This window comes from Tasmannia lanceolata, unplaced genomic scaffold (genome assembly GCF_043159265.1).
Source record: "Tasmannia lanceolata isolate RefF3 unplaced genomic scaffold, GAP_Taslan_0.1 ptg000037l, whole genome shotgun sequence".
NCBI classification, from domain to species: Eukaryota; Viridiplantae; Streptophyta; class Magnoliopsida; order Canellales; family Winteraceae; genus Tasmannia; species Tasmannia lanceolata.
The window spans coordinates 5,098,818-5,125,126 of NW_027518714.1; the positions used below are offsets into that span (position 1 = coordinate 5,098,818).

General features: G+C 37.7%; 1 protein-coding gene across 4 annotated transcripts; it reads right to left on the reverse strand.

The window, feature by feature from the left end:
* Nucleotides 1-25,128, reverse strand: LOC143862586 (putative serine/threonine-protein kinase SIS8). Of its 4 annotated transcripts, none has more exons than XM_077373649.1 (16): nt 24,979-25,128; nt 22,511-22,912; nt 17,836-18,039; nt 16,758-16,946; nt 16,299-16,558; nt 14,983-15,108; nt 14,680-14,769; nt 13,453-13,548; nt 10,008-10,128; nt 3,852-4,155; nt 3,159-3,282; nt 3,036-3,055; nt 2,612-2,768; nt 467-755; nt 301-373; nt 1-212 (listed from the first exon to the last, which is right to left on the reverse strand). In XM_077373649.1, exons 2-16 carry the CDS (start codon nt 22,754-22,756, stop codon nt 130-132), a joined length of 2,382 nt encoding a protein of 793 aa, XP_077229764.1. In that variant the 5' UTR covers nt 22,757-22,912; nt 24,979-25,128; the 3' UTR covers nt 1-129. The 4 variants fall into 4 exon arrangements, with proteins under 4 accessions (XP_077229764.1, XP_077229765.1, XP_077229762.1 ...); XM_077373650.1 differs by having other exon boundaries at nt 10,080-10,128; nt 16,755-16,946; nt 24,979-25,127; XM_077373647.1 differs by having other exon boundaries at nt 16,755-16,946; nt 24,979-25,127.
* Between the last annotated feature and the right edge of the window lie 1,181 nt (nt 25,129-26,309).

The window sequence follows — 26,309 nt, forward strand, 5'->3', positions numbered from 1 at the left end:
TGCTGTAGAAAATCAAAGATGATTAATGATCTGTGTTTATAACAAAACAAAAACATGCGCTAATTTTACAATGGAAGCAGATCAAAAGTTCAACGCCTAAAGATGCTTTCTGTGTACATACAATTCGAATCAGCATAGAGTGTACTCGCAGTCGTGTAAGCGAGAGAGAATCTCCTCGCATGATGGTCGGTCATTGGGTTCAGCCCAACAATCTGCAAACGAAAGAAGTGGAGCGTGACCTCGTCAAATCTTTACAGGAGAAAAGATTGAAGATATTCAAGTTCCGCCAAACTTAAATACCTGAAATTAGCTTGCCCAGTGGACCTTCGGGAATCTCCAATCGCATTCCCTCGTTAGCAACATTATAAACTACCTGATCAGTAAACAGCAGAAAAATGGGTTTCTTAAAGTCGTTTGCATTCCTCTCTTTTAAAAGCATTTGACAAAGACTCCATAGATCACTCACTTGCATAGGTGGGACACCATCCCATGGTCTACTTAGTGTGCAAAGCTCCCACATTATCACCCCGAAGCTGAAGACGTCGCATTTTTCAGAGAGTGGCTCATTGCGCATGAGTTCAGGTGCCATCCATTCGGGAGTGCCTGCAGATGAGGAATCTCTCATGGGAACATCTGTCATTACTCGTGAGAGCCCAAAGTCGCATATCTTAACCACCCAATGCTTATCCACAAGGCAATTTGCACTTTTCAGATCGCGATGGACTATTTTCTTCCGGTGTATGCACATTAAACCCCTTATTGGCCAACAAGAGCAGAGTCAGATCACTAAAATCCCTACTAGAGTAGCTTTTTTTGTTAGCATAACATGATATGGATAAAATCTATGACAGCTACCAAATAGTGTTGGATATGAATCAAATCTATGACAGCAACCAAATAGTGCTAAAAGTGACAATACTGACAAGGTACAGAAGAAAATGTGCAACAGCCGCAGATGACTCAACACCACTACATGGGCATAAGACTGGAGAATGTCTCCAGCTGGAGTGAAAACACTAATAAGGTGCAGGAGAAAAGTACATATACTACAACAACATGCCTGTATAATTTGGATGCATATAAAGGCCTACAAAATAACAGGTCTAGCAAAGACCCACTCTAGCTGACCCACTCTAGCCATCAAGAAACCATTCTCAAAGGATTTGAAGTGAAACAGTGAACTGGTCCAATATCAAAACAAGCCACTCTGCACGAAGGGAAAAAAATGAAGAAAAACAGTAGTAACCTCCCTAAAAACTTTAGGGAGAAGTAAGTCTGTCCCAACAAGGATATATAAAAAACTCACCAAGGCAGGAGCATCATAGGTAATCTACATGAGTCATGCTCGGAGTTTTCTACTAAACAGAGATAGATCTATGTGGCACATACGCTTTCCACCACAGCCATATCCATATACGAATTGCAGATTCAGGGGTCTTGATACAATATAGAATATTCAGAGGTCGATACGAGTTAGCCCCTATATACAATGTGCCTAAGAAAATCACAGGCATATTGGTAGTGTATCGGCTGTACCAGCATGAAAAGAGTATAAGCTGATGGGCACCAACATGACCCAGTATCAATGTTCGATAGTTGTCATTCTTCAACCTAGATCAACTACCTTGTATTGTGTTGTGCTAGTGATATATGGGAAAAGTGTTTCTGGCCGTCATTTGTTTAGTTGGTTGCTTGTTTCTACACTGATATTTCAAGCAGTAGATAAAAGAAAATGGCAGATAGGCAGACATAAAAGGCCTACCAGGCAACCCAGCACACTAGAGCCGTTCTCGGGTCATATTAAAAATCTTTAAAAATAACAACCAGAAATATGGGGTGGAAGCAAACTGTATGACAAATCCCAGGTATATCTGTCAACAGATGATATACAATCTATAAATATCAATTTTGGACCAGGTCAATACTGCTATTTCAGATTCTTGGTTGGCATGGGTTTTCTGCAACTACTAAAGAGTTACAGAATATAGAAACAATAGACAACAAAAAAAATGAGAAAAAGAGGAAAACATGGTAAACATGAAAAAAAATGGGAAAATAATAGAAAGAAAACAAGAAAATGGAGTTTAAAAGAATGCTGTTAACGAAATGATACTGCTCATTTCTTATTTGATAAAAAGATAATAGGCTTCCAGAGTCAGGAGAGTCAAATTTGGTTTCAGAAAATCATTTCCAAGTTAAGCCTGAGAGTAACTATTTAAAAGGACAATGTGTAAAAGTGCCTATGGGAATTCAGCAAGGCTTGGGCTTTGCCCAACTTTGATGAGAACTCTGCCTTACGGAGTAACAATATATCCTGGCACCCCCTACTGCGACATTTGACTTCAAATAGCCATTTACATAGGTAATCTTTGTATGATCTTCAATGTTGAGATGGATTCAACAGTTCCAAATAGAAGCGCAACTGAAAAATATGAAGATGCACAGCTAAGTACAAAAAAAAGGATTTCATAATGGTTGGACATGTAGGTACTCCCATTAGGCTAACACAAACTCTGAAAGAATCAAAACAAGAAAAGTACCAGAGTGACAATTTATTGATTAGATGAAAGGAAAAAAGAACTCTAATCAGAGAGGTGCAGATTGAATCGACCTGCAAATATCACGGAGCATCTTTAGCCTCCTTCGCCAGCTAAGCTTCTTTTTCTGGCCACTTGTATGGATCAGATTATACAAGGATCCCATCTCCATGTATTCAGTAACCATTGACAGGTGAGGAGGCATCGTGCAAGCACCTAGGAATAATATGACTGCAAAAAAGCACTCAATTGCTTCATGAAAAGAAAGAGGTTATCCTTTCCAAGCAAAGGCTGCATCATTTGATGTTTTTTTTTTAAATCTTTCAGAATCCAATACAAGCCACATAGAATAAAGTAGAAATGGATGATTGAATTGGCAATAATACTAATGTAAACATTTCTACCAAAATAAAATCTGATATTATCCAACTCATAAGATCAGGTTTTTTTTTTGTAAACGACCAATCAAGCAATAAATCTTTAGGTATAGATTTGTACCATTTGGATGTCGAAGACAGCTGGGAAGAAAAGAAAGGAAAATAGTCAAATACCAAGTCAGAGCCAAAAAGGATGGGTAAAGCACCGAACAAGACTTTCCACATATCGGTGAGAAGATAATACCATAGAATGGATATTTCGTTGCAGAAATCTTCCATATTTTCTGCTGTCAAATCTTGCTCCAGAAAAATTTTAATGGCAACATCTGTTCTATTCCACATTCCACGGAAAACTTCTCCAAAGAAACCTAGAAAGGAATTAAACATATTAGATGTTAAACTAAGTAAACCTACTACAATATATTATTAGTTAGCAAAGGTAATATTTATTTCAGAAAATTCAGAATCTCTGGTAAACTGAATTTGACTGTTCATACAGTAGCAGATAGAACCTTAGTTTTAACTTATAACAAATATTACATCAACTTAAAACTCTATTTCAATAACGTACACACTAATGAACGGACAAAACTGAACGACAGGGCCCTACTTTAGTCATCAAGAGTAGAAACACTGATATTTGTACTACCGTGTTTTGATACAATATCAGATATTTAAAACCTTGAGTGCAACACAGACCTAGTAATCAAACTAAAGGCCTGTGACGCAAATAATATTTTATGATAAAACCATAGATATAACTCTATATAAACAATCTAAGAGAAATGAAACAATGTTATGGATGTTGAAGGCAGTCTGACAATGTATACAACTGCCACGATGATGAGTCAAACCAAAACAAATAACTAAAAACAGTTTATTGCCTCCAAATATAGAAATTATGGACACAAATTCCAAATGCAGGAATAATGCCTACCAATCCCAACACGAGTGCCGACAGTTAACTCTGAGAAATCAATATTCCATTCTTGAAAAGGTAACAAAGGCTTATTTAGGAACAATGATGACTGCAACACTTCGTTCCATGTCGAGACCATATCAGCACTTCCTATATAGTCCGACTGCCGAGTTTTTTCCGAAGCAGGAACCCTAAATTCATGAGGAGATGAAGGTAATGATATCGCCTTCTGATTCGAACTTATTTCCTTCCTGGAAAGATCATGTAGCCTGGATCTTTCACCAGATAATTCGTTCTCAACATCCAAATGGAAATTTGGTACCTAGAGGGGTGTAGAAAATTATTACAGATTATGCAGTGTACAGGGTAAATATTAGCAAAAGCATATACAATGTTGAACCCCTCAAAAAAGAAGGAAAAGCTGCAGCTCTAGATATTTTATCAAAAGATGGTCTTGGCAACATAACTAGCATGAGGAAACAAGCAAATGTAACAACAAACTGAAGTGGTAAAACAGTATAAGCTCAACTTTCATCTCATTGATCCGGGTCACTTTTTTTTCATGTAAAAGAAACATCTTAACAACAATTCAGAGACATTTTCATGTAAAAACAATTTCCACATTCATAAAATATTGGATTTCGCATTCGAGATGGAATCTGATATTGTTAAGCTTATAATAAGGCATTGATAAACTTTCTTTGGATGGATATCAAATGTAACTTTCTTAATACAAGGAAAAATATACAGAAACCCCTTCATAAGTTTTACATTTTGGTAGGATAGCATGTAAACAAATTGATGTCCTCTGATCAGGAAGACCGAAAGTAGGGGTGCAACTCGGGTCGGGTTGGGTCTGGTGGAGGCCGACCCGACCCGACCCGAGGAACCCATTTTTCCAACCCGAACCCGACCCAACCCGATTTCCAACCCGACGAGGTTCGACCTGACCCGAGAAACCAATTTTTCCAACCCGAACCCGACTTCAATCCCACCCGACCCGAGTTTTTAAGCTTAAAAAAAATAAAAAAATTATAAAAATAGTCGGGTTTCACTCGGGTCGTGTTAAGCTATAAAAATAAAAATAAAAATAATAAAAATTGTCGAGTTTCACTCGGGTCGTGTTAAGCTATAAAAATAAAAATAAAAATTATAAAAATTGTCGGGTTTCAATCGGGTCGGGTAACCAAACCCTCAACCCGAACCCGACCCGTGTTGGGAAAAGTCAACCCGAACCCGACCCGGCCTGACCTTTTTTCGGGTTGAACCCGACCAGAGTTGCATCCCTAACCAAAAGTGCCAAACAAGCCATACCAAGTGCAAAGTAATTCAAAACACCGTAGTCATGGTGGCAAGCACCATAGAGAACTGTTATAGGGCAATAATAGGACCCTGGTTCAATTTAAAAAGGAATTTGCAACAAGATGTTCAGATGCAAAGCATATTCCAATACGAAGGCATAAGATCCTCTAATGATGAAAGATAATGAACTCTGGATAGCCGGATAGATCAGCAAAAGGATACAAAAAAAGATGAAACTGCAGAACATCACATATGAAGAGCAGATACTTCCTTTCTGCATAATACTGAAACAAAATCTGCACAATATATCATCATTTGCATGGTATTTCCCTCAACAGTCTTCATTATAATTCTTTTAAACTTCCAAGGACTACATTGATGGGGATCCAGGCTTACGATTCCGAGTGTACCAATGACAGAGGAGAATTAGAGATAGGCAGATGACTTCGATATGGATGGACGACTAGATTCTTTGATCCAGGTGTTTTAGATCGTCGGTCCGACGACACATGATTTCAAAGATGATTCAGATATCATGCGGCCCTTCTAGATTGCAGCCCATATAATGCCTTCCGAAGACGACATACAGAACCAATCTCCCCCGGAGCAACAAACCCAGGAGGTTGCTCCATAGGTCACCATGGAGGAAGGCGTTTTTCACATCCAACTGATAGAGAGGCCAACCACGGTTAACGGCCAAAGAAATGAATACATGAACAGACGGTATCTTTGCCACTTGGGAAAAGGTCTCTGTATAGTCCACACTAAAGGTCTGAGCATATCTCTTAGCCACCAAACGGGCTTTCAATCTATCCACAGTACAATCTAGAAAATATTTCATAGTAAACACCCAACGACAACCAACAGCTTGGGCATCCCTAGGAAATGGTACTAACTCCCATGTACGGTTATAGGCTAGCTCCATCTCAGCCTCCATAGCAGAGCGCCAACTTGGATGAGATATTGCCTCTACAACAAACTTAGGGAGAGTGTGAGATGAAAAGGATGAAAGGAAACTCATACAAGAGAGAGAAACACAATCAAAGGAAACAAAATGGGGAATAGGGTGAGTAGTAGACCGTGAACGAGTCCGAGAAGCAATAGGGGACTCAACGGAAGCAGAGGGAAGATCAATATGTGAGGTGGATCTGTCAGACTGAGGAGGTGGAATGGGTTGAGGTAATTCTGGTGTAGAAGCAGTCGGATGGGATGGATGGAAACGGGCTCTCATGTAAGATAAGATTATGATTAAGGTCATTATTCGTTCATATGATTGATAAAACTAGAATCATAAGAGTGTGATACACAGGACAATTGTCAATGCAGATAATCATGGATGTTTAAGGCAAGGGATCAAAGATGTTTTTCACCGCAACTGAAGCACTCATATCACTGAAATAGAACGAACAATTATACATGTAAGGCATGGTTCATTTTACACAGATTTTCCTTTACTTCAGGTTTAGTAATCTTTATATTAATTCTATAAATTCTGAAGTCAAGTGAATGGAATATATGAATCTTCCTCCCAATCACTACATTGACTTACAATTATTCATTAGAGCAAGACGCACAATAAAAGCAAATAGGCCCAAAGGAAAAAAAAATTGGTCCATATTGCACTTTATTGTTTGTTAATAAGATTCGGACGACACGGACATTGAAAAATTAATACCTTCCATTGTTGATTAACTCATCTCTACATGACCTCTATAGGAGTCATGAATCATAACCAAGGACAATCAAATAAAAAGGATCCACTTGCAGTATACTACACTATCTTGTATAGGTACAAAGAAAAATGGGTCAAGCTCAATTTGCCGTTCTTATTTTGAGTTTACCGCACCCAGACTTCAGAGCTTTAATCCTAATGATGGAATTAGTAATTTAGTACTGTTAAAGTATAAAAGATAAATAACGCCTTTCTCCAACCGCTTAAGCTTTTGGAGAAGTTGGTAAGTTAACATGGTATCAGAGCCAAAGGTCTCGAGTTCAAACCTCCCGGATAGCGAAAATCCACATGCAATGGTAGGCCCAAAGTGGGACCACATGTGCCACGTGTTTGCCAAGCGGGCCACACGTGCGGGGGGGTGTGTATAAAAGATAAATAACGCCTTTCTCCAACAGCTTAAGCTTTTGGAGAAGTTGGTAAGTTAACAAGTACAAAGAGCTTCCTCGTCTTTAGAATTCAGGATCCACATAGAATTAGTTATTTTGACTAACATATTTAGTATACAAAAATTATATATCTAATCTTTCACATTTCAACTTTGAATGCATCATGGGGGAATCAAAATATAATAGATGGGCATAAAGTTTCTACAAGTGACTAACCCCAGTATGAACATGAGTGGAGCGGGACGAGCATAAACTGAATGACCCATCCCATTTTTTTAGTTCAACTTTGATCTATGTTCCCGTCCTACCTAATATCAAAAAGATAAAAGATATTTATTTCCAGTTCAGCCAACTGTTGAGGGAAGACCAAGGCGTCCCAAACCTTAGCAAAATTTGGCTCCACGCTTCTCTAGCTACCCTGTAATGGATAAAAATATGGTCCACGGACTCCCCAACTTCCACACATAAAGTGCAATGGTCAATAATAAGCATTTGACAATTATGCAGGTGATCCACCGCAAGGATTTTCCCAAGGAGGGCTGCCTAGCTGAACGCAAAGCCCCCGGTCGGAGCAAGTATACTCCACACTCTGGCTATATGCAAGGCAGGACGACTAGGCGCAATGTAGTTGTAGAATAATTTGACGTTAAAGGTCCCATATGACCTCCGGATCCAAATCCTTGTCTTTGACAGTCTTCTTAATATAGTAGGACTTCAGAATCTCCATAAGCTGAGCCACCTCGCCGATCTACCTATGAAAAAAGTTGGGCCTCAAATTAATTTTCCAAGATATCCTCCCATCTATCCGATCAAACAGTTATGGAAGAAAACATCCTTGTCCAAGGCCACCGTAAACAAATCTGGCTGGAAACAACTCCACTAATGGTGCCTCGTCACACCATTTATCATGCAAGAACTTAACCTTGGCCCCCTTTCAGACTCTGAATTCGATCGCCTCATTGAACATGTGTTTTTGCCTTAGAATTTCCCTCCGCAAAGTCAAACCACTAAATCTATACTTATCATCAGAAATCCAGTTGGCGGGAGTTGCAACATATTTGTTGTCAATAAATTTGGTCTAAAGCTGCCTTTTCTCTTCTCCAAACCCCCATAACCATTTCCCTAGAAGTGCTTTGTTAGCTCTTTAAGTCTTTTGATGCCTAGGACACCAGCTTTGAGGGGCTTGTACACCTCTTCCCAATTCACAATATGGAAATTTTTCTTCTCATCAGAATTTCCCCAAAGAAACCTCCTTTGATTCTGTAAATGCATTTAATCACACTAATCAAGAATTCAAAAAACTGACAGATGATAGATAGGGTTATTTGCGAGTACTGCTTTTATTATGGTTATTCTACCTCCCAACGAACCTAGATTCTCCTTCCACGTATGAAGCCTACTTTCTACTATTTCAACAATCGGATCCCATACCATCTTCCGGGCTTCCCTCACACTGTGGAAGCTCAATAGTCAAGACATCGAGAATTGGTCCACAAAGCACCCAAGCCTGCCAGCCATCTACCCTCCTCTTCTGATATGCGAAAATTGGACTTTTACCTCGTTTTACTTCATAGCACAGGAGGACAGCCTTTAGCTTCACTCTTATTAGTCAATTACATAAAAAGTAAGAGTTGTCTTAATGAGACCTCAATTAAAAAGGATTAATCAAAAGGCATTGCCAATTCTCATCAAACGATCATTTAGCATATGTATTAGTTGATTACCGATAACACAACCAAGAATAAATAAGGCACATTACATAATAAGAAGAACACCAAAAAGAGCTAGTATTTTAGATGCAATAAAAATAACAATAATGTGAAGAATATATCGACAAATTCTAAGTGGTAAAACAATCACAGTAACAAATATTTGTAGGAAGGGTTTATCTCAGGAATAAATTGGAAAATAAAATATTTAAAAATGTAAAAATTTAAAATTTAAGAACAAAATTAGGATAACAAATAATATCATGATTTTATTGTGATAATTTCTTGATATTTTACGATAAAAAATAAAATATGAAGACACCTCGACGATTTTTATAATCTCAAGAAATTTTCAGGATTTTGTCATTTTATCAAAAATTGCGATATTTAAGAAAATATTATGAAACAATTAACTTTACACAAGTCATATTGAGATGTCAAAAAGGAGATAACAAATAATATCATGATTTTATTGTGATAATTTCTTGATATTTTACGATAAAAAGTAAAATATGAAGACACCTCGAGGATTTTTATAATCTCAAGAAATTTTCAGGATTTTGTCATTTTATCAAAAATTACGATATTTAAGAAAATATTATGAAAACAATTAACTTTACACAAGTTATATTGAGATGTCAAAAAGGAGATTTTATATGGTGTTATAAGTCCTGTATATTTCAAAAAGTACTGTACGAACCACATCATAGTATGTGATCCAAACCGTCCATGTGATAGAACCCAAAAAATCATTTCCATAGGATGATATTAGCCTTCCAATCTATAGAGGTTTCCATAATACGCAGTTCTCTATAGATCGGAGGGTTGGGATCATCCTATAGAAATGATCTTTTGGGGAGAACCTATTTATGACTTTATGTTGTGGCCCATCACATGGACGATTTGGATCATCCTATAGTGTGGTCCTCAACGTACTTTTTGAAAAGTAAGGGACTATAAGGGCTTACACCATATAAAAGCTCGTGAAAAAAAATACAAATTGACATTTAAAAGTGCAACTTTAGTGACTAGAGTGAGAGCATACATTTTTTGGTAAATCAACATAATTGTTCTTGTCATTTGTGGAATAAGATCCAGATCTAGCATAACCTTTTACCTTCAAAATGCGTGTTTGCTTGATTGCGTCATTCATCGCTCGCACAGCTCTGTAAAAAAATTGAATATGAATAGTGTAAGCATTACTGAACACTATGGAAGCCTAATTGATAAGTGATTGGCAGCTTCATCATAAACAAGAAAGTAAAAGAAACATTACCAATTAATATACCTCTAGAAGCAAAGGGTCATAACAATTAGGAAAACCAAAAAATAGCATTAATTGATTGAAAATCAATATCTCAGCATTTTTTTGAATGAAACCAATATTGCAACATTACATTCCCAAAAACAGCTCAACCGAAACTATAGAATTTTGTAATGAAAGGAAAAAAGAAAAACCGCCACTCCGTAGAGTATAAGTGATACACCATACCAGTATGGATTATACAATTATATTTATATGAAATGCATGTGAAATGTTATGTGTGCATTACGTACGTGTGTGTGTGTGTGTGTGTGTTTATATAATATGCATGGTTTTAAATTTCGGCCGAAATACCGAAATTTCTGATTTCAGTTGAGACTGAAACCACATGAAACAGAAATTTCGGCCAGAGTCCCAAATTTCGGCCAAATTTTGGGAAATTCCGAAATTTCGGCACAATTTTGAAATTTGCTTCTTTTTTTTCACCGAATTTCGGCCGAAATTTTGGTTTCGGCTATGTCCGAAACCGAAATTTAAAACCTTGATAATATGTATCGAATTATCAAACATTATAATGTACTAAATTATGAAAAATGCGCAGAAACATGTCACTAGGTGTGGGACCAGCCCCACTACATGGGTTTTGCTCTCTTTTAGTGGTTTTAGAGAGTCTTTGCTTCTTTGCCATTCTTAGTGTAATCCATTTCCTAATCCGAAGATCGGGAATTGAATTACACTATTTCTCTGTCTTTTTTTGAATGGTAATTACACTATTTCTCTCCCCACACGAACTGAAGTCTGACGGGGAATGTCTAGAGTCGCCACTTAGGATTGGGCCTAGGACCCTCAAATGACTCTGTGATATGGCCTACGTTCCCAAAGAACTACCCAAAAAACAAACACAATAAACAAGTACAACATCACTTGACTATATTTGGATCAACATATGCACAAAGAATAAATTAACCAAACCTTTATAGGAGAGGCTTAGAAGAGTATTGTGTATCCCAATACCAGAGGTTTGGAGTACATAAAAGAAACAATACATTGTTTGAAGTAACATATTCAGAACATAATAATATGCAATCACTATATTCAATATGCATTTTTATCACATACAAATGTATAATAACAATAACAACAACAATAATAATAATAATACATTTTACCCCTATTATATAGCGCAGTTTAAAAAATAAGTATATTTACATTATCGATGGGTCTCTAATATTCTATTGGAGATCATGTCTGGCGCTTCAGACACATGAGCTTGAGCTTTCTAAGCACCTTAGTTTAATGATAAAGTAGTTTACTCCATTTTTATATCCATGTGATGTAGTCAAAGCACTGTGTAAAGAAATGAAAACCAAATCCTTTTAGGCATTCAACAAGAGAACTATCGATTTATGAAAACTTCATCGGGTTTCAAGCCCAACAAGAATTTCAATTGCACAACAATGTTAAAAGAGCATCAAATCTCTAACTCTACATTCTCTTAGTGGATCCATAAATAACATAAGAAAACCCTAACCCATTGTAAATCCTAAACTTGATTGTAATCTAGTTTTTCATAACGTTTTTTTTTTTAGAAAAAATTACCTCAAAACACTTTTTAATGCCCAAAATACCTAAAACACTTTTTCCTTGAAAAAGACAACACTTTATTAATGGAAAAATTACCCCAAACACTCAACTTTGCTAAGTGTTAGCAATTGAATGTTGAGCGAATTTTTGCTGACCAAAATGATGAAGTCCGCAAAATCTATGTGTACTTTAAGTTTCAGAAAAGAAGATGGATTCCTACAAATGGAGACTCAAGCACGAGGATATGGACTCCAATAAAAGTATGGACAGAATTTTAGCGTGTGAAATGTTTTCACATGATTAATGGAACTCCAAAAACCACCAACACCCTAATATTTCATGCTTGCCCTTGGATTGGATCATTTTTTCCCTATTGAGAACTCAAACTCATTGAGTTTGATCTGCTAAAGAGGAGCTGCCAGAAGTGTGTTAATAAAAATATTGATCAAGCATTAGCTGCTGAACTATGGCTATTCTCAGGGAAACTTCTTAAATCCACCAAAACATATCGATCAATAACGATACATATCAGCCAATATGTATCCCTATTGATAGGATCCAACACCACACGAACTCTCTGTATCAACTAGTACCCGCATTGCCCATTAGGACTTCATGCCAGCGTGACCCATTGTTTGCGAATATGGGGTGGAAACATTTCTAGTTTTACTAGTTGACCAAGAAGCAATCGTTGCCATCCCGCACCCTCATCCTCATCATTCAATTCCACCAATCTATCTAGAACCCTCTTCTCTAGACATATGGGATCTTCCATCTAAGACTTATTGTCCGTTGCCTGTCTCACAATGCTTGTCATGATGCCGAACCAATCGCTGTCATCCCGCACCCTCATTCTCGTCATTCAATCCCACCAATCTATCTAGTGCCCTTCTCGTCTCTATACATTATGGCATCTTCCATCTCAGCCTTAACATCCTTTGCCCTTCTCACAATGCTTGTCGCACCGATATTTGACCCAGCATTGTTTGGTCCTTTCGATTGAGCTTACCCTCATCCACGATGTCGCCAACTCCACGGATCCTCATCTATTACACGTGCAAGACACCTCACCAAGGCCCTTGTCCGACGCCCCTCACTTGTTTCAACATTCTTCCCCTTCCAAATTTGTTGTTCACACCCTCCTTGTCAGTTTGTCCATAATCCTTGCATTCCATGCAAAAGCATAACCTATAATGACACTTTGGGAATTCTACAAAATCAAAAAAGATTTAAGTGGGTGGATGGCCTTGGCTAACAAGATGGATTTGAAATATCATTTCCCAAAAGAGGAACAAGAAAAAGTTGAAATCTTTACGCAAAAGTAGAACAATTGACAACTATTGTGTGCAAATATGAAGCAAGAAAACATTGAAGCGTTGCATCCCCGTTTAGATCAAAAGCCCAAAGTAGAGTATAAAATCGAAAAAAAAAATTCTTACATGAAAGACAAGCAACACATGTCCTACATTAGAAAAGCATCCATCTTGTAATCATGAGGTAATAATGACAATTAATGAAGCACTGTTTTTTTCTAAATGATATAGATTTGATAGGAGCGGTGAAAGTACACAATAATAAACATTTCAATAGAGTTAGGTGCATTTAAAATATTTGAAAAATAATAATATCCTCAAATAAGAACCTTGATGCAGCTACGCCATCTGCATGTTCTCTAAATGACTGTCTATCACCGCTAAGCATGGACCTTCCACGTGCTCTTGATAAAGGCTGCTCTGGACTGTGTAAAGAAAGTATTCTTAATTCACAAAATTGTTAAGAATAGAATTATGTAAGGATTCAAGGCAATTAATCGAACACACACATCTAATACATGAAAAAGTCCATCTAACATTTTGTTCGTTATAATAATAACAACATCTCGAAAGTTCCAATAAATCAAGGCTCCTGATATTCGCACTACCATTTTTTATAATGAGGTCAACTCACCTTGTTTTTTTATTATTTAACCAGCTTCAAGGCTATTAAAATTCCCAAAAAGCTCTCAGCAGCCAATTAAAAATAAAAGACAAGGTGAGTTTGCCCCATTATCAAAACATCGTAGTGCCAATATCAATAGCCTAAATTAAAGGAGGCTCCATGATACTAGAACATTATATTCTATATTAAGTATTAACAATAGCTAACAACATAGTGGATACTGGGCACTGTCATCATATTCGAGAATGAGTTTCATGTACCGGAAAGCAGATGCGGAAACTCCTCCTAACATCTTGAAAAAAACTTTCAATAGAAAAAGTACATACACACCCATATGCATGTATGTATGTGCGTGTGTAAAGAAATGATAACTACGCTCACTCACTTCAATAATTGATCTACTCTTTTTTTTACACTTATCTAATTAGCTGTTAGAATTTCCAAAAAAAAAAAACACTCCTTGTTTTTATCATGGCACTCCCTTTATTTTACACTCTCCTAATTGACTGTTAGAGCCTGTTACAATGTTCAAAGGCTGTAAAAAGCCAACCAAACCAATGTAAATTAGAGGGTGCCAATACAGAAACCAGGGAGTGGAAATATAATATATATACACATATCTCCAAAAGTCCTAAATGTGATTTCTCTAATAATTCATATCAATCTCTAGCCAAATAATGACTAAAGCTGGTTTGAAATTAAACTTAAGCAGAAGCAATAGGAGCAACAGGGAAGAAGCCAGGTGCAAAGGTGTTAAATTCGCTCGGCAGTAGGCAAAGTCATGAAGATCCATATAACACATCAGTCCGTAAAGTGCAAATAATTGAGCATCTATGTGAATGCCTGCCCCTAGCATAACCCATCTGATGTCCAACTCCCATTTTTGTAACCCCAAGATAATAAAGATTTGCAGATAGAAAAGGAGTCAAACCTTGAACTAGCCGTCTGTTGTTGTGCGACATCTTTCCGCCGACTGCGTTGCACAAACAAGTTAGCAATATTGGGTTCGCTATGTGATAAACTGTTCCAACCAGCAACAACAGAAGAGTAAGGACAGCATCAGAAGTAGTCCATTTTCAAAAGATAAGAACTGGACAAAGTCATATACACTAAGAAAGACCAATCATTTTCATAGACAGGCTCTAAAGAAACAAACGGGAGAATAGAGATAGTGAAATTAGGTGATCATTGCAACATTGAAATAGCACTTGCTAAGAAAAACAAGTATTGCCACCTCAATTTCCCCTGAGCACCAGATGCTGGTCGCAACATTAAGTTTCGCAACGATGAACTCGATATATTTGATGGTGCTTCTCCTTTCCGCTGGTATAAGGATCGAAGGTCCTCATCTTGCTCCGGTCTGCAATATCAGAATTATAGAGGCATTGGAGCACAAGAAGCATTTATTTGAAAAAAAAAATACTCCTGACAATGTAAAATTAAATTGAAGGTCCTCATTTTGCTCTGGTCTGCAGTATCAAAATTATAGAAGCATTGGAGCACAAGAAGAATTAAAAAAAAAAAAAAACGCTTCTGACAATGTAAAATTAACGTTGTCTACAATATTTTGGATGCAATTTTATTGTTGGATTGGATGTGAAGTTTCCAATCTGGAATAGACACAATTCTTGCATTTTCGAGTTAGAAGGCCATCAAAACTGCTATTAAATTTTATGAAAATTTCAAAATTAACCATAAACAAAATTATAAGTCTTCAAAATTTCTGGAATGTATGAACTCTTGCGGGGCCCACATGCTATGCCAGTACCACATCATGATGAAGTCACCATTCCATTCTATTCTGATTTTGTTCTGTTTTATTTTTACTCTCCTTCCCAATCTAATTGCATCTATCATCATTCAGAAAATCCTCCAAATCACCTGTCAAAACACCTTACAAGAATGCTAACACAACAAAAATTTATTCTCAGCAAGTGCAAAATTCCATGATATTTGTCGGGTCTGTGAACAATGTGAAAATTCCATTTCAGGTAATCTTATGTGCCAGAGCACTACCAAATTTTATGGTCAATTTTTATATGTAGCTGCATCAGATAAATAAATGATCGTTCACCACACTATTTGAGTGAGCTAAGAGAACAAGAACACCATCATCTAATTATATGTGATAGAACTTTGCTCATCTCCATCATAGTTGTTAACTTCAAAAATCTCAGTGCTAAAAAATATGGCAATCTAGAAATACTTTGAAAACAAATAGAATTGGTAAGCAATGATACAACCGAACAGGAGCCCATTTTGGGGTGCATAACTAAGCTTATTTATCAGCAGCCGCAAAAGAACATGAAAACAGATTGAACACTAGAAGGCATTCCTAGGATTAAGTTTGGAGGACTAAAGATAGTCATGTAAGATAATCATGTAGCACTTCAGGGAGGTGTGTAATGCTAGCAGAAGTAAGTAGTAACTGCATAAGCAAGAACCATTGAAGAATTTCCCACAAAGCCATTACCTAATCCGTAGCAATATGATGCCTCTTAAAAGCACAAAATGTTAAAAGCACAAAATGCATAAGTTGGCAGTGTTTACCCTTCTACATCCAATTTGTCAGAAAGACCACATAGAGGACTGTTTGGTTCAAGGGGAGAATCACATGAGTCGTTCTCTGCAGAGTCACTCTCGCCTGTGGCAGAAATATGGGACATGAAGAATGCCTTGGTCGAGGAGGGAATTAATTGGCCTGGAAATCGCATAAGATCGACCAGTAGTTCCACAGAGTTCAACACAACTACCACGGACATATGCTTATACGAATCTTCACATTCAGTAGATCCATCACTTGGTATGCCCTGAAAAATAAATTGTCAAAGGATTATGAAATTTCAAAGATTAGTTGTGAAGATCACCAGAAATAGGATACAGAGCTCTATACATTTCTTTCAACTATAGAAATTGGTCTGGTTAAAATTTTCATGCCACAAATATTGGAAAACAAAAGGGAAGTTCGAGCGATTGAATCCTATGGATAAAAGGAAGAGAATTTACCACCATAAGCTTACTCTCAAGGCCGACGGCATCCGCAAGAACTTTAAATAGGATTGCTCGAGGGCGGCATGTCCCATTCCTTATTCGTCCTAAGAGCTGGACACCTTGATTCTCTGATACAAGAGTGATTTCTTCAAGTGCAGCTTTTGCTGGACTGAGTTCAGAATTTGGGCGCCTATAGAAATCAGACACCTATATTTCCAAAATATCACATCAATCATCGAAACAAATTTATCACAAACACAGCTTCTACTAAATGACTGACAATGCAACTACACAGTACCATTTAATTTCCTACTTTGTTATTTGACCAGCTGAGATACACACAACACACCTAGTGGCTAAATCACTAAAATAATTAGCCTGGTAATGCAGTCCACGATAAAAATTCCAAGCAATTCTTATACATAACTATAGATATAAGGAAAATGCTAAAAAGAAAGTCACTTTCACTCATTCCTAAACGAAACTTATTGGACTCCACTTCTGACTCGCTAACAGGATAAGATCCATTGATCCGTACGGAAACATAGGCTCAGCCAAATGCGATAGAGAACACCTTGATCAGACTATGATATACTCTTGATCCACGAAGCCTCATTTAGGATTCTTCCATGAACAGTTAAACCATTGATTTTTGTAGTCCTTTATCTTAGACATGGCATGTCTGTTCGGGATGGGGGACGCCTCATGATGTTCTACAAGTTCAGATGTGTTGATTTCATAAACATGCCCCCCTGTAGAACCCAAAAATTGCCTTTCTACGTAGTCATTATCACAGTATAATATGTATAAACCCGTGTGTGGGCATACACACACAGGGAGAGAGAGAGAGAGTGGAAATCTGTGTGTTTTCTGTACTGAATTGTGAAACTTTATAGGAGTCAGAATTGCTAAAATTAGGTATTAAGATGAAAGTTTGAAGTATAAGACTAGAATTACTAAGAGTACACATTAAGATTCGTAAAAAAAATAACAAGAGCTTTAAAGCAATTGCAACTTTGTACTTGTTAAAGCAATTAAGCCTCAATTTCATAGAAGCATAAATATCAACAATAAAGCTGTTTCAGAGAACACTCACCAATGCAGCTATCTTTTTTATTACCGAAGCTGGATTTGAGTTTAATCCTTTCACCAGGGCTACACTCAACTGCCTCAGACTGTAAAGCTTCTTATCCTTCTCTACATCTACAAGAATGATCTCGGCTTTAAGACCCTCCATACCCAAAGAATAAAGCTCATCCGGAGAAGGAATATTATCAAAAAGCTTCTTGAGATTTTTTTCCTGCATGCAATGAATTTTATAAAACATCAGCTACGTTTCTATAAATGCATGCCTTCTATAAAATTCAAGCTAAATTACTTACAGGAATAGGCTTTGAGAAAAAAACAATCATAGCCTGCATTTTACTAAAGTTGCATACCATCAACAATCCAAGGAAAATACGAAAACATAACAATCAATTGTCCAATGTCATGCATGAGAATAAATACATAACCATATGGATAATACAGCAAGGATCATGTACTTGCCTGATTCTAACATGAAACCAATGGGTTTTGTGATCATGTAATTAACTAACTCGAGCATGAAAGCATCATGAGATTTTATAGGCGAGTAGGACATTTCAGTTTTGGTGTCTTACCAAGCCAATGGTCCGAGACTGAGAAGTCGGGATTTTGTTAAATCCAATATGCCCGAAAGCACAACTCCAATTCCCCGCTCTTAAAACAGCCCTGCTATGTGTCTCGCTCCTGACGTCGCTCAACTTGCATCTCCTTGCACGTCGTGGGAACTTTCACCTGACAACTCAACTTGCCCGTCATTGGCTTTCCTCGGGAAATTCTTTAGATAAAGGTTCTCACCTCGCTACTGATACATCTACCTCGCGTCTCTTTCCTAGCGCTGCTCTACTTGCGCTCTCATAGGTCTCTTATTGCGAATCGACATTCGGACAATGGAGCTCCATAAATTGTGCTAGCACACTACTGATATTTCTCACCAAGTTCACTCTTGAATGTAATGAAGTTTCTGACATAGATGGATACCAAACCTTGATTTATTTCCTATGGCACATATTCGTATCTAGCTTCCTGAAAGGCTGTATTTTGTTTTTTGTTTCCGCAGCTCACTATTCGTGAGTATGGATAATGCTTCGACAAAATTTCTTGTTGCCTGACGAGAAAGATTAATGAGGAGTTGAACCCCAATATCAAATAGAAGGGCTCTTGACACGGTTCAGTCAAACAACACAGATTGATTGAGTATCCAACAATCCAACTTCTCTAGTCGAACTACTAGGAAATTTGTTAACTTACCGACTTCTCCAAATGCTTAAGCTTTTGGAGAAAGGCGTTATTAATCTTTTATACTTCAACACTCCCCCGCACATGTGGCCCACTTGGCAACCACGTCGCACATGTGGTCCCACTTTGGGCCGACCATCGCATGTGGATTTTTGCTATCTGGGAGATTTGAACTCGAGACCTTTGGCTCTGATACCATGTTAACTTTACCAACTTCTCCAAAACCTTAAGCTGTTGGAGAAAGGCATTATTTATCTTTTATACTTTAACAGAATTAAATAATGGCATTCAAAATTCAATAACAGGGAAAGGCTGGCAAACTACTCTTCGTGATTGGAAAGGTTATTCAATAATTACCAATTCTTAGGTTGTTCCCCTCGACTGCCAAAGAATGATGTTGCCATATGTTTTCGTTGAAGCGGTTCTTGGATAGGAATGAATCCCTTGATGGACCCCTTTCCTTGGTCTTCCTTTTGATTCTCTAACATGGCTGATCAACCATAGAAGACTAAGAAGGATGCAAACGCTCCACTCATTCCAGCAATGGTATTTTTGCTCTTTTCTGTGTGAGAGGGGTGCTTGGACATTTTTCATGAGTTATAGGTATTTTTGTCATTTTTCATGGGATATGAGATTTTAAAATTCCACCTATATTAGGCGAACTATAAAGTCTCCCTAAGCGACCATTTTTCAGTTATACGATAAAATATGAAGTTTATTGGAAGTCTATATGTGCATTTAGAGAACTCTCGACTAATGGGGTATTTTAAAAATCTCAACAAAAAAAGTCGCATGTGACTAATGGGGTAATATAGTGTTCCCCAAAAAGTTTCACAGAACTAAAGCATGACTCCCTCAAATCAGCCAAAGTTCGCGCAAATCCCTCTTGACTAAACCTCGAAGTGATGCAGATAATAGGCCAATAAGTGGCATATTTGCCCATTAGGATTTATATTTCCATGTTATTTAGTTTAGGAATTTATTTTCATGTTATTTAGATTCTAAGATATTTATTTCCATGTTTTAGTTGCCAGGACTTTTATTTTCGATGGAATTTTATTTCCATCCCATTGCCTATATATAAGCCTCATTGTATTAGGAATTTTAACTTTTAATGAATAAAGATTAATTGAGAGCTTTTCCCCCAGATTTCTATTCTTCCCTTTCTTCTTTTACTTCTCTTCTTCTATTCTTCCCTCTCTTCTCCTCTTCTCCTATTCTTCTTCTACTTCTCCCTGAATTCTTCTCTTCTACTTCTAATCTTCTCTTCTTCTTCTTCTTTCTCCTCTTTCTTCTATTTCCCTTCCAGGTCCCACATCAAATTTGAAATTCCTAATACAATGAGGCCTATATATAGGCAATGGGATAGAAATAAAATTCCATGAAAAATAAAAGTCCTAACAACTAAAAACATGGAAATAAATATCCAAGAATCTAAATAACATGAAAATAAATTCCTAAACTAAATAACATGGAAATATAAATCCTAATGGGCAAATATGCCACTTATTAGCCTATTATCTGCATCACTAGGATTTCCTCTTCTGGGAGGACTCTTGTACAAGTTCAACAATCAAAATCAACTACAACTCTAAAAGTCTCCTTTCAAAAGAATTCTTGTAAAATGTCCAAGATTTGATGTTTTTGATAAATCTAACAGCCCATTTCAATGATTCTTGAAAGAAGCATCTATAGAAGATTCATGATCAGAAAAAATATTTAATTTCAGTTATGTTTCTTCCTTGTAAATTATTTTAGTTAGAGAACCTCTAGATTAAAGATCAGAGATATTTTTCTTTTACTGATGAATATAATGAACGGCAATTGAAGACCGAAATGTTAAACTCGCAGAAATTGATCATAACACTTTTAGAGGGAAAATTGATCCAATGTTTATCTCTACTTCTTCTATGCATAAATTAGTTGTCAACAAGAGTCGCATCAAGTATCAACTCCAAAACCGTACCCAATCTCAAACATGGACATAGTTAAATCTCAGAACTTGTAACAGCCAGAAATAAAAAACATACTTCAGTCCCCAAAACAACAATGGGGGTTTTCCCCTTGGAAACATCCCAAAACTAAACAGAAATAAATCCTGCTTTGATTTTTCGCTCTTCTGCTTAAGACCTGTCTTGAGACTTAGCAACTTCTACCACACACACTCCCCCCACCTCTCCCTCTTTGTTGACAAAACCTGTAAAAAAGCCTACAGACCGTGACAAACAAAGATTCAAAATAGCAAGCTTCTTTAGTATTATCGGACAACAAACATGAGTGGAATGCGCCGCTGATGAGGCTGTGACGACACAATTACAATCCTCCAACCCCTCTTCACACTTGTTATTCCTATGGGGCACAATAGTCTTTGGGACTGAATTGAGGTCATGAGACTCATGACGACACCATTAATATATATATATATATATATATATATATATATGAGGAAAAGGAGTGTGCGGTCGAGCACACCTAAGCTTAGGTGCGGTGGAGGGCCTAAACACATGGGTCCCACATTTTTTGTGTTGATCAAAACTATTCATTTGCAAGGCCCCATCATAGATAGGGTGTGTACAAAAAATCAGGTCCACTGGATCATCCTAACCCCTCCAAAAGTGGACGGCAAAAATGGGCAGATTTGTGGCAAACGGTGTCTGTCCATTTTGACCTCCACAAATGAATCGGTTAGGATGATCCTATGGAGCTGATTTTTTGTACATGCCCCATCTATGTAAGGGCCTTTCAAATGACTGCTTTGGATCATCCTAACAAAGTGGACCCACATGATTTTGGGGCCCTCGACCGCACCTAAGCTTGGTGCGGTCGACCGCACAATCTTATTCCTCTATATATATATGCTTATTAAACACAAACACATCCTTTTAATTCCAAGTCTATTTTATGTATGATACAAACATGCCTTATATGTTATAGGGCATTGAAACTGCCTCCGACACTAATTATCTTGCAATTGCTTCCGTATCCAGTCTGCTTTATCCTTCTATAAGTAAAAGCTTCACAGTTACACCAGAATAGAAATTTGAGTTTAATCTATAATAAGAATGTGTTCGTAAAGGCTAGAAGTGAAACAGGAGAAAAGATGTTCACTGTAAACAGTTGATATCGAAAAAAAAGTATAGCAAAGTTATGCAACATAACTTAAGCATACGCTCTCTGTATCATAAAAAAAGATAAACTTACATACAACTAACAGTGGTACTTTTATTAATCAAATACTGAAATAATGAATTCTGAAAGAACAATCAACTCCATCACTTCTAGCATATTGGAATAACGAATTTTGAAAAACAATCAACTGCATCACTTCTAGTTTCTCAGAAAATCCAGCTTCAAGAAATGATGGTCTAAGATTATACTAAAAATTTGTCATCAACTGAAAAGCCAATTATTAGACACATTCTGACCAAGAAATAAAAGTTACTACTTACCGGAATGACAGAGTAGAAACCATTGGGAATTGCTCCAGAAAAACTTCTAGTGGACCAAAGAATTTGTGATGCTGACCAAGATGACAGTTCTTCGTGCTCGGCATTGTGGGAAGCCTCTCTAATAGTCAGAGCTTCTTCTTGAGAAACAAGAGAAACAGATTTTAGTTTTTCCATAAAACCTGATGGCCACAAACTAGAAGTTGCCACCCCTGGTTCCGATGGCCCTGTATCTCCTGGTGCCTCCATCTCCTCGAAGCTTTGAAATACAAAACCATTTCGTCGCACCTCTCACCTCATAAATAAAATATTGAATCTATAAAAATAAAAAAAAGTAGACGGCAAGTAATGATATGTCCACAAATTGCTTGTATTATTGTTTCTGAGACCGAAAGATCATATGTTCTGCAAAATAGAGAACAATGTCATCACTTAATTCCGTGCCAAAAAGAGGTCAAACATTTGATTGATATGAATGTAATGATCGAGACACATATATAAGGAATGCTAAACCGAAGGGCACCCTTGCAAAAACCCGGCCGTAAGGACACCCTATTGGACCCACGTCACCCAAACGCATTTATAACGGCATTGAAAAATGCAAACTTAAAGGAATGATAAATGCAGTTAGGTGACATGGATCCTACCAAAAGATGTTAAGGGGGTCATTCAGTTTAGCATCTATTAAACAGAATGAACATACAGTTTTAATAAGGAAATCCACCAAAAGATGTTAAGCAATAAAGTTAAAGCATGCCTTCATGTTTTGTTTCTGTGATCCACCAATTAAAATTCCTAACAAAGCAGCACACCATGTCGAACTCTTACAGATATCCACCGTCTCCACGATAATCTACCATAGCCAAATGGCCATCACCAGCCACAATAACAAGCAAAGGACATCAAAAGTAATAAAGAAATAAATAAAACTCCTCACGGGCCCACTACCATTAACCAATCTCTTGTTCCCATAACAACCAAGCAACTCCAGCAGCACCTATGGCTTTTATCACTGGGCATTACAGCCCTCCAAAGAGCGCATATAGATTCTGCCCGCAAGAAATTTCGAAGTTCAGTTTTCTGGACAAGAAACACTAATGGCTTAGGACAAATGAATATATGTCATCTTCCTTAAGGTAACTGATGGGGTCCGGACTCAGCACTGATAAGGTCCGAACTCAGCAACCAATTGGCTGCTGGCACGTGGCCCTCACAAGGACCGTTGCAAAGCCAACACCTGTCCCTGCTAGGTGTGACACCTGGACCAATCAGGGACTTCCACCTACCCTTCTTAGGTATGAGACCTGGTCCATACAGAGGCCACCACCTGTCCTGGACAGGTGGCTCAGAACTACCAGCTGTCCTAGACAGGTGGCCCAGAATCACTATAAATAGCCTTCACTTGTGCTAAGGTGAGGGATCTGAAAATCAAAACCCTAAGCTTTTTGCTCTGACATTGCTCTGCACTCCTGCTCATACTGACTTGAGTGTCGAAGCGCCCGTCCGGAGCACCACTCCGGGTTGGTCCTCTGACCCTTTCTCTTCTTGTTTGTGCCATTGTGCAGCGCAGGACTCCCCTAGCCTTTCAGGTGTGACTTGCCAGATCAGCCCTTCAGGCCCAGATCAGCCCTTCCGGCCCTACCATAACCTGTTACCAATTTTATCACTGGGCATTACAGCCCTCCAAAGAGAGCATATAGATTCTGCCGGCAAGAAATTTCGAAGTTCAGTTTTCTGGACAAGAAACACTAATGGCTTAGGACAAATGAATATATGTCATCTTCCTTAAGGTAACCATCCAATGTGATTATTCAGATCCCACACACTCCAACTCAAACATGAGTATGATCATTGATCTCCACACTCCAACAAGTAGCTCAACAATGACTACGAAACTAGAGATAGTTCTTGTGATCCAAAGGAAAATATTAATCTTAAAATCCAAACCAACATTGTGTGGATATCAATGAATTTGAAAATTAAAACCATCATAATTACCAAACCAAAAAAAAAAAAGCTTCTCCTAATATACCATCGGCATTTGAGTGTGCTTTCTCACATCAGTCTACCATTCAATATCCAAATCCAACAAGAAAAAATAGTGAAACAAGAATAGTGTTGAAATTAAATTTGAAGATCTCTCAGCAGCAGCATGAATGATACGCTTTACCACTCCCGTGGCACAAAATTAGCAATGCTTGTAACAAATTTCATATCCACATTTCTTTTCCCATGCCCTAGAAAGATCCAAAACAATGCTTATAACAAATTTCATATCCATATTACTCCTTTCATTCCCTAGAAAGATTAAATCAAAACTTCAAGACCTAAATTTCGAATAAAACACTAACAATCAAATCCAGATAAACAACCTCATTAAAATCCACTCCAAGATTCTCAAGAATAACAACGCCAAAGATCGATCAGAAAAGGACAAAAAAAGAAAATTAAAAAGCAAAAGAATAACTCACCAACAGATCCGAGCATTTGATAAGCGAAATGAAAGAGCCGAGTGTGGCCAACCCAGAAGTTATTTATAGAGAGAGAGAGAGAGAGAGAGAGAGAGAGAGGAACTTTCTAATATGTATTTTTTTAATTTTCTTTGGGCGATGATATTTTCACTCCCCCTGCGGTACGCATTCGCTCCCCTCATTAACGATTTTTGACGTCAAATCACGTAAAGAGCGGAGCGAATGCGTACTGTAGGGGGGTGATCTTTTCTTGGTATGTTTTTTCATTTTAATTGGCGAGGGCGGGGTTCGTTTTGTTGTTGGTAGAGAGAAAGCGACGGGGTTTGTAAATAGTACTTACACCCTAATCACGTGCTTGGCACGGTTGGAGTAGGACAGAAGAAAGGGAAGAATAGGGGGGCTCTGCCCTTTTCTAACACATCCAGCTGGTGGCTCACCAGTCACCACCATCCATAACTTTTCGTTATTGACGCGAATCTAAATAATTTTGAATAGTGGATCCCACATAGGGACTAATAATATATATAATCGGAGCCATTAATCTGGTGGACTCGCATGGACCCATGCCTATTGCAAATCACATCCTTCCGTTGAAAACAATTTCTAATTTTGTTTTCCCTAAATAATTTGAAACTCAGTTTGGCGTGATTTTAACATAAACTTTTTTTTGTTTAGCTTTTCTCGACCGTTGAAAGGTATCCTTGGATGAGCTGTTCTTGGGATTGACTACCATGTTTTTATAAAGGAGATGATAAATCAGCACCCCGTGTAGGATAATTCGCACCCCTGTACCATGAATTGGCGTCAAAAAAAAGGTCAAAGAAGGAGGGCATGTGGCAGACGTTAACGCTTTTTTACGTCAATTTCACGTTAAAGAGGGGTGAATTATCCTACAGGGAGTTCGAATGTATGTATCATCGCCCGTTTATAATATACCCTGTTGATTCGGGTCAATTCGGGTAAACCTTGCGTGAAGCAACCCTGTCCAATGCTAAACTAAACCTTTGCTAGTTTGCCTTACCCAAAGAAAAAGGAAGAACATAAAAATCTCTTAAACCAAATGAACTGGAAATGTATCTTATGTTGTTGGAAATGTATCTTAAATTTGTTGGCTCCACGAAAGGTTGATTAAGACGGTATCATCCTTGTAGTCAAAATCTCTTCTATATAGGTAGCCCGTTCTAAGTTGTTGGGGGCGGGGACCCACGCCCATGCCAAGGGTCAAGAGTGGCCTTACCAACTTCAACATCATGTCAGCCTATCAAAGCCTTTGTTAGCATATTACCATATCAAAGAAGAAAGGAAAAGCTTTCCCATCCCCCCCTTCTCTG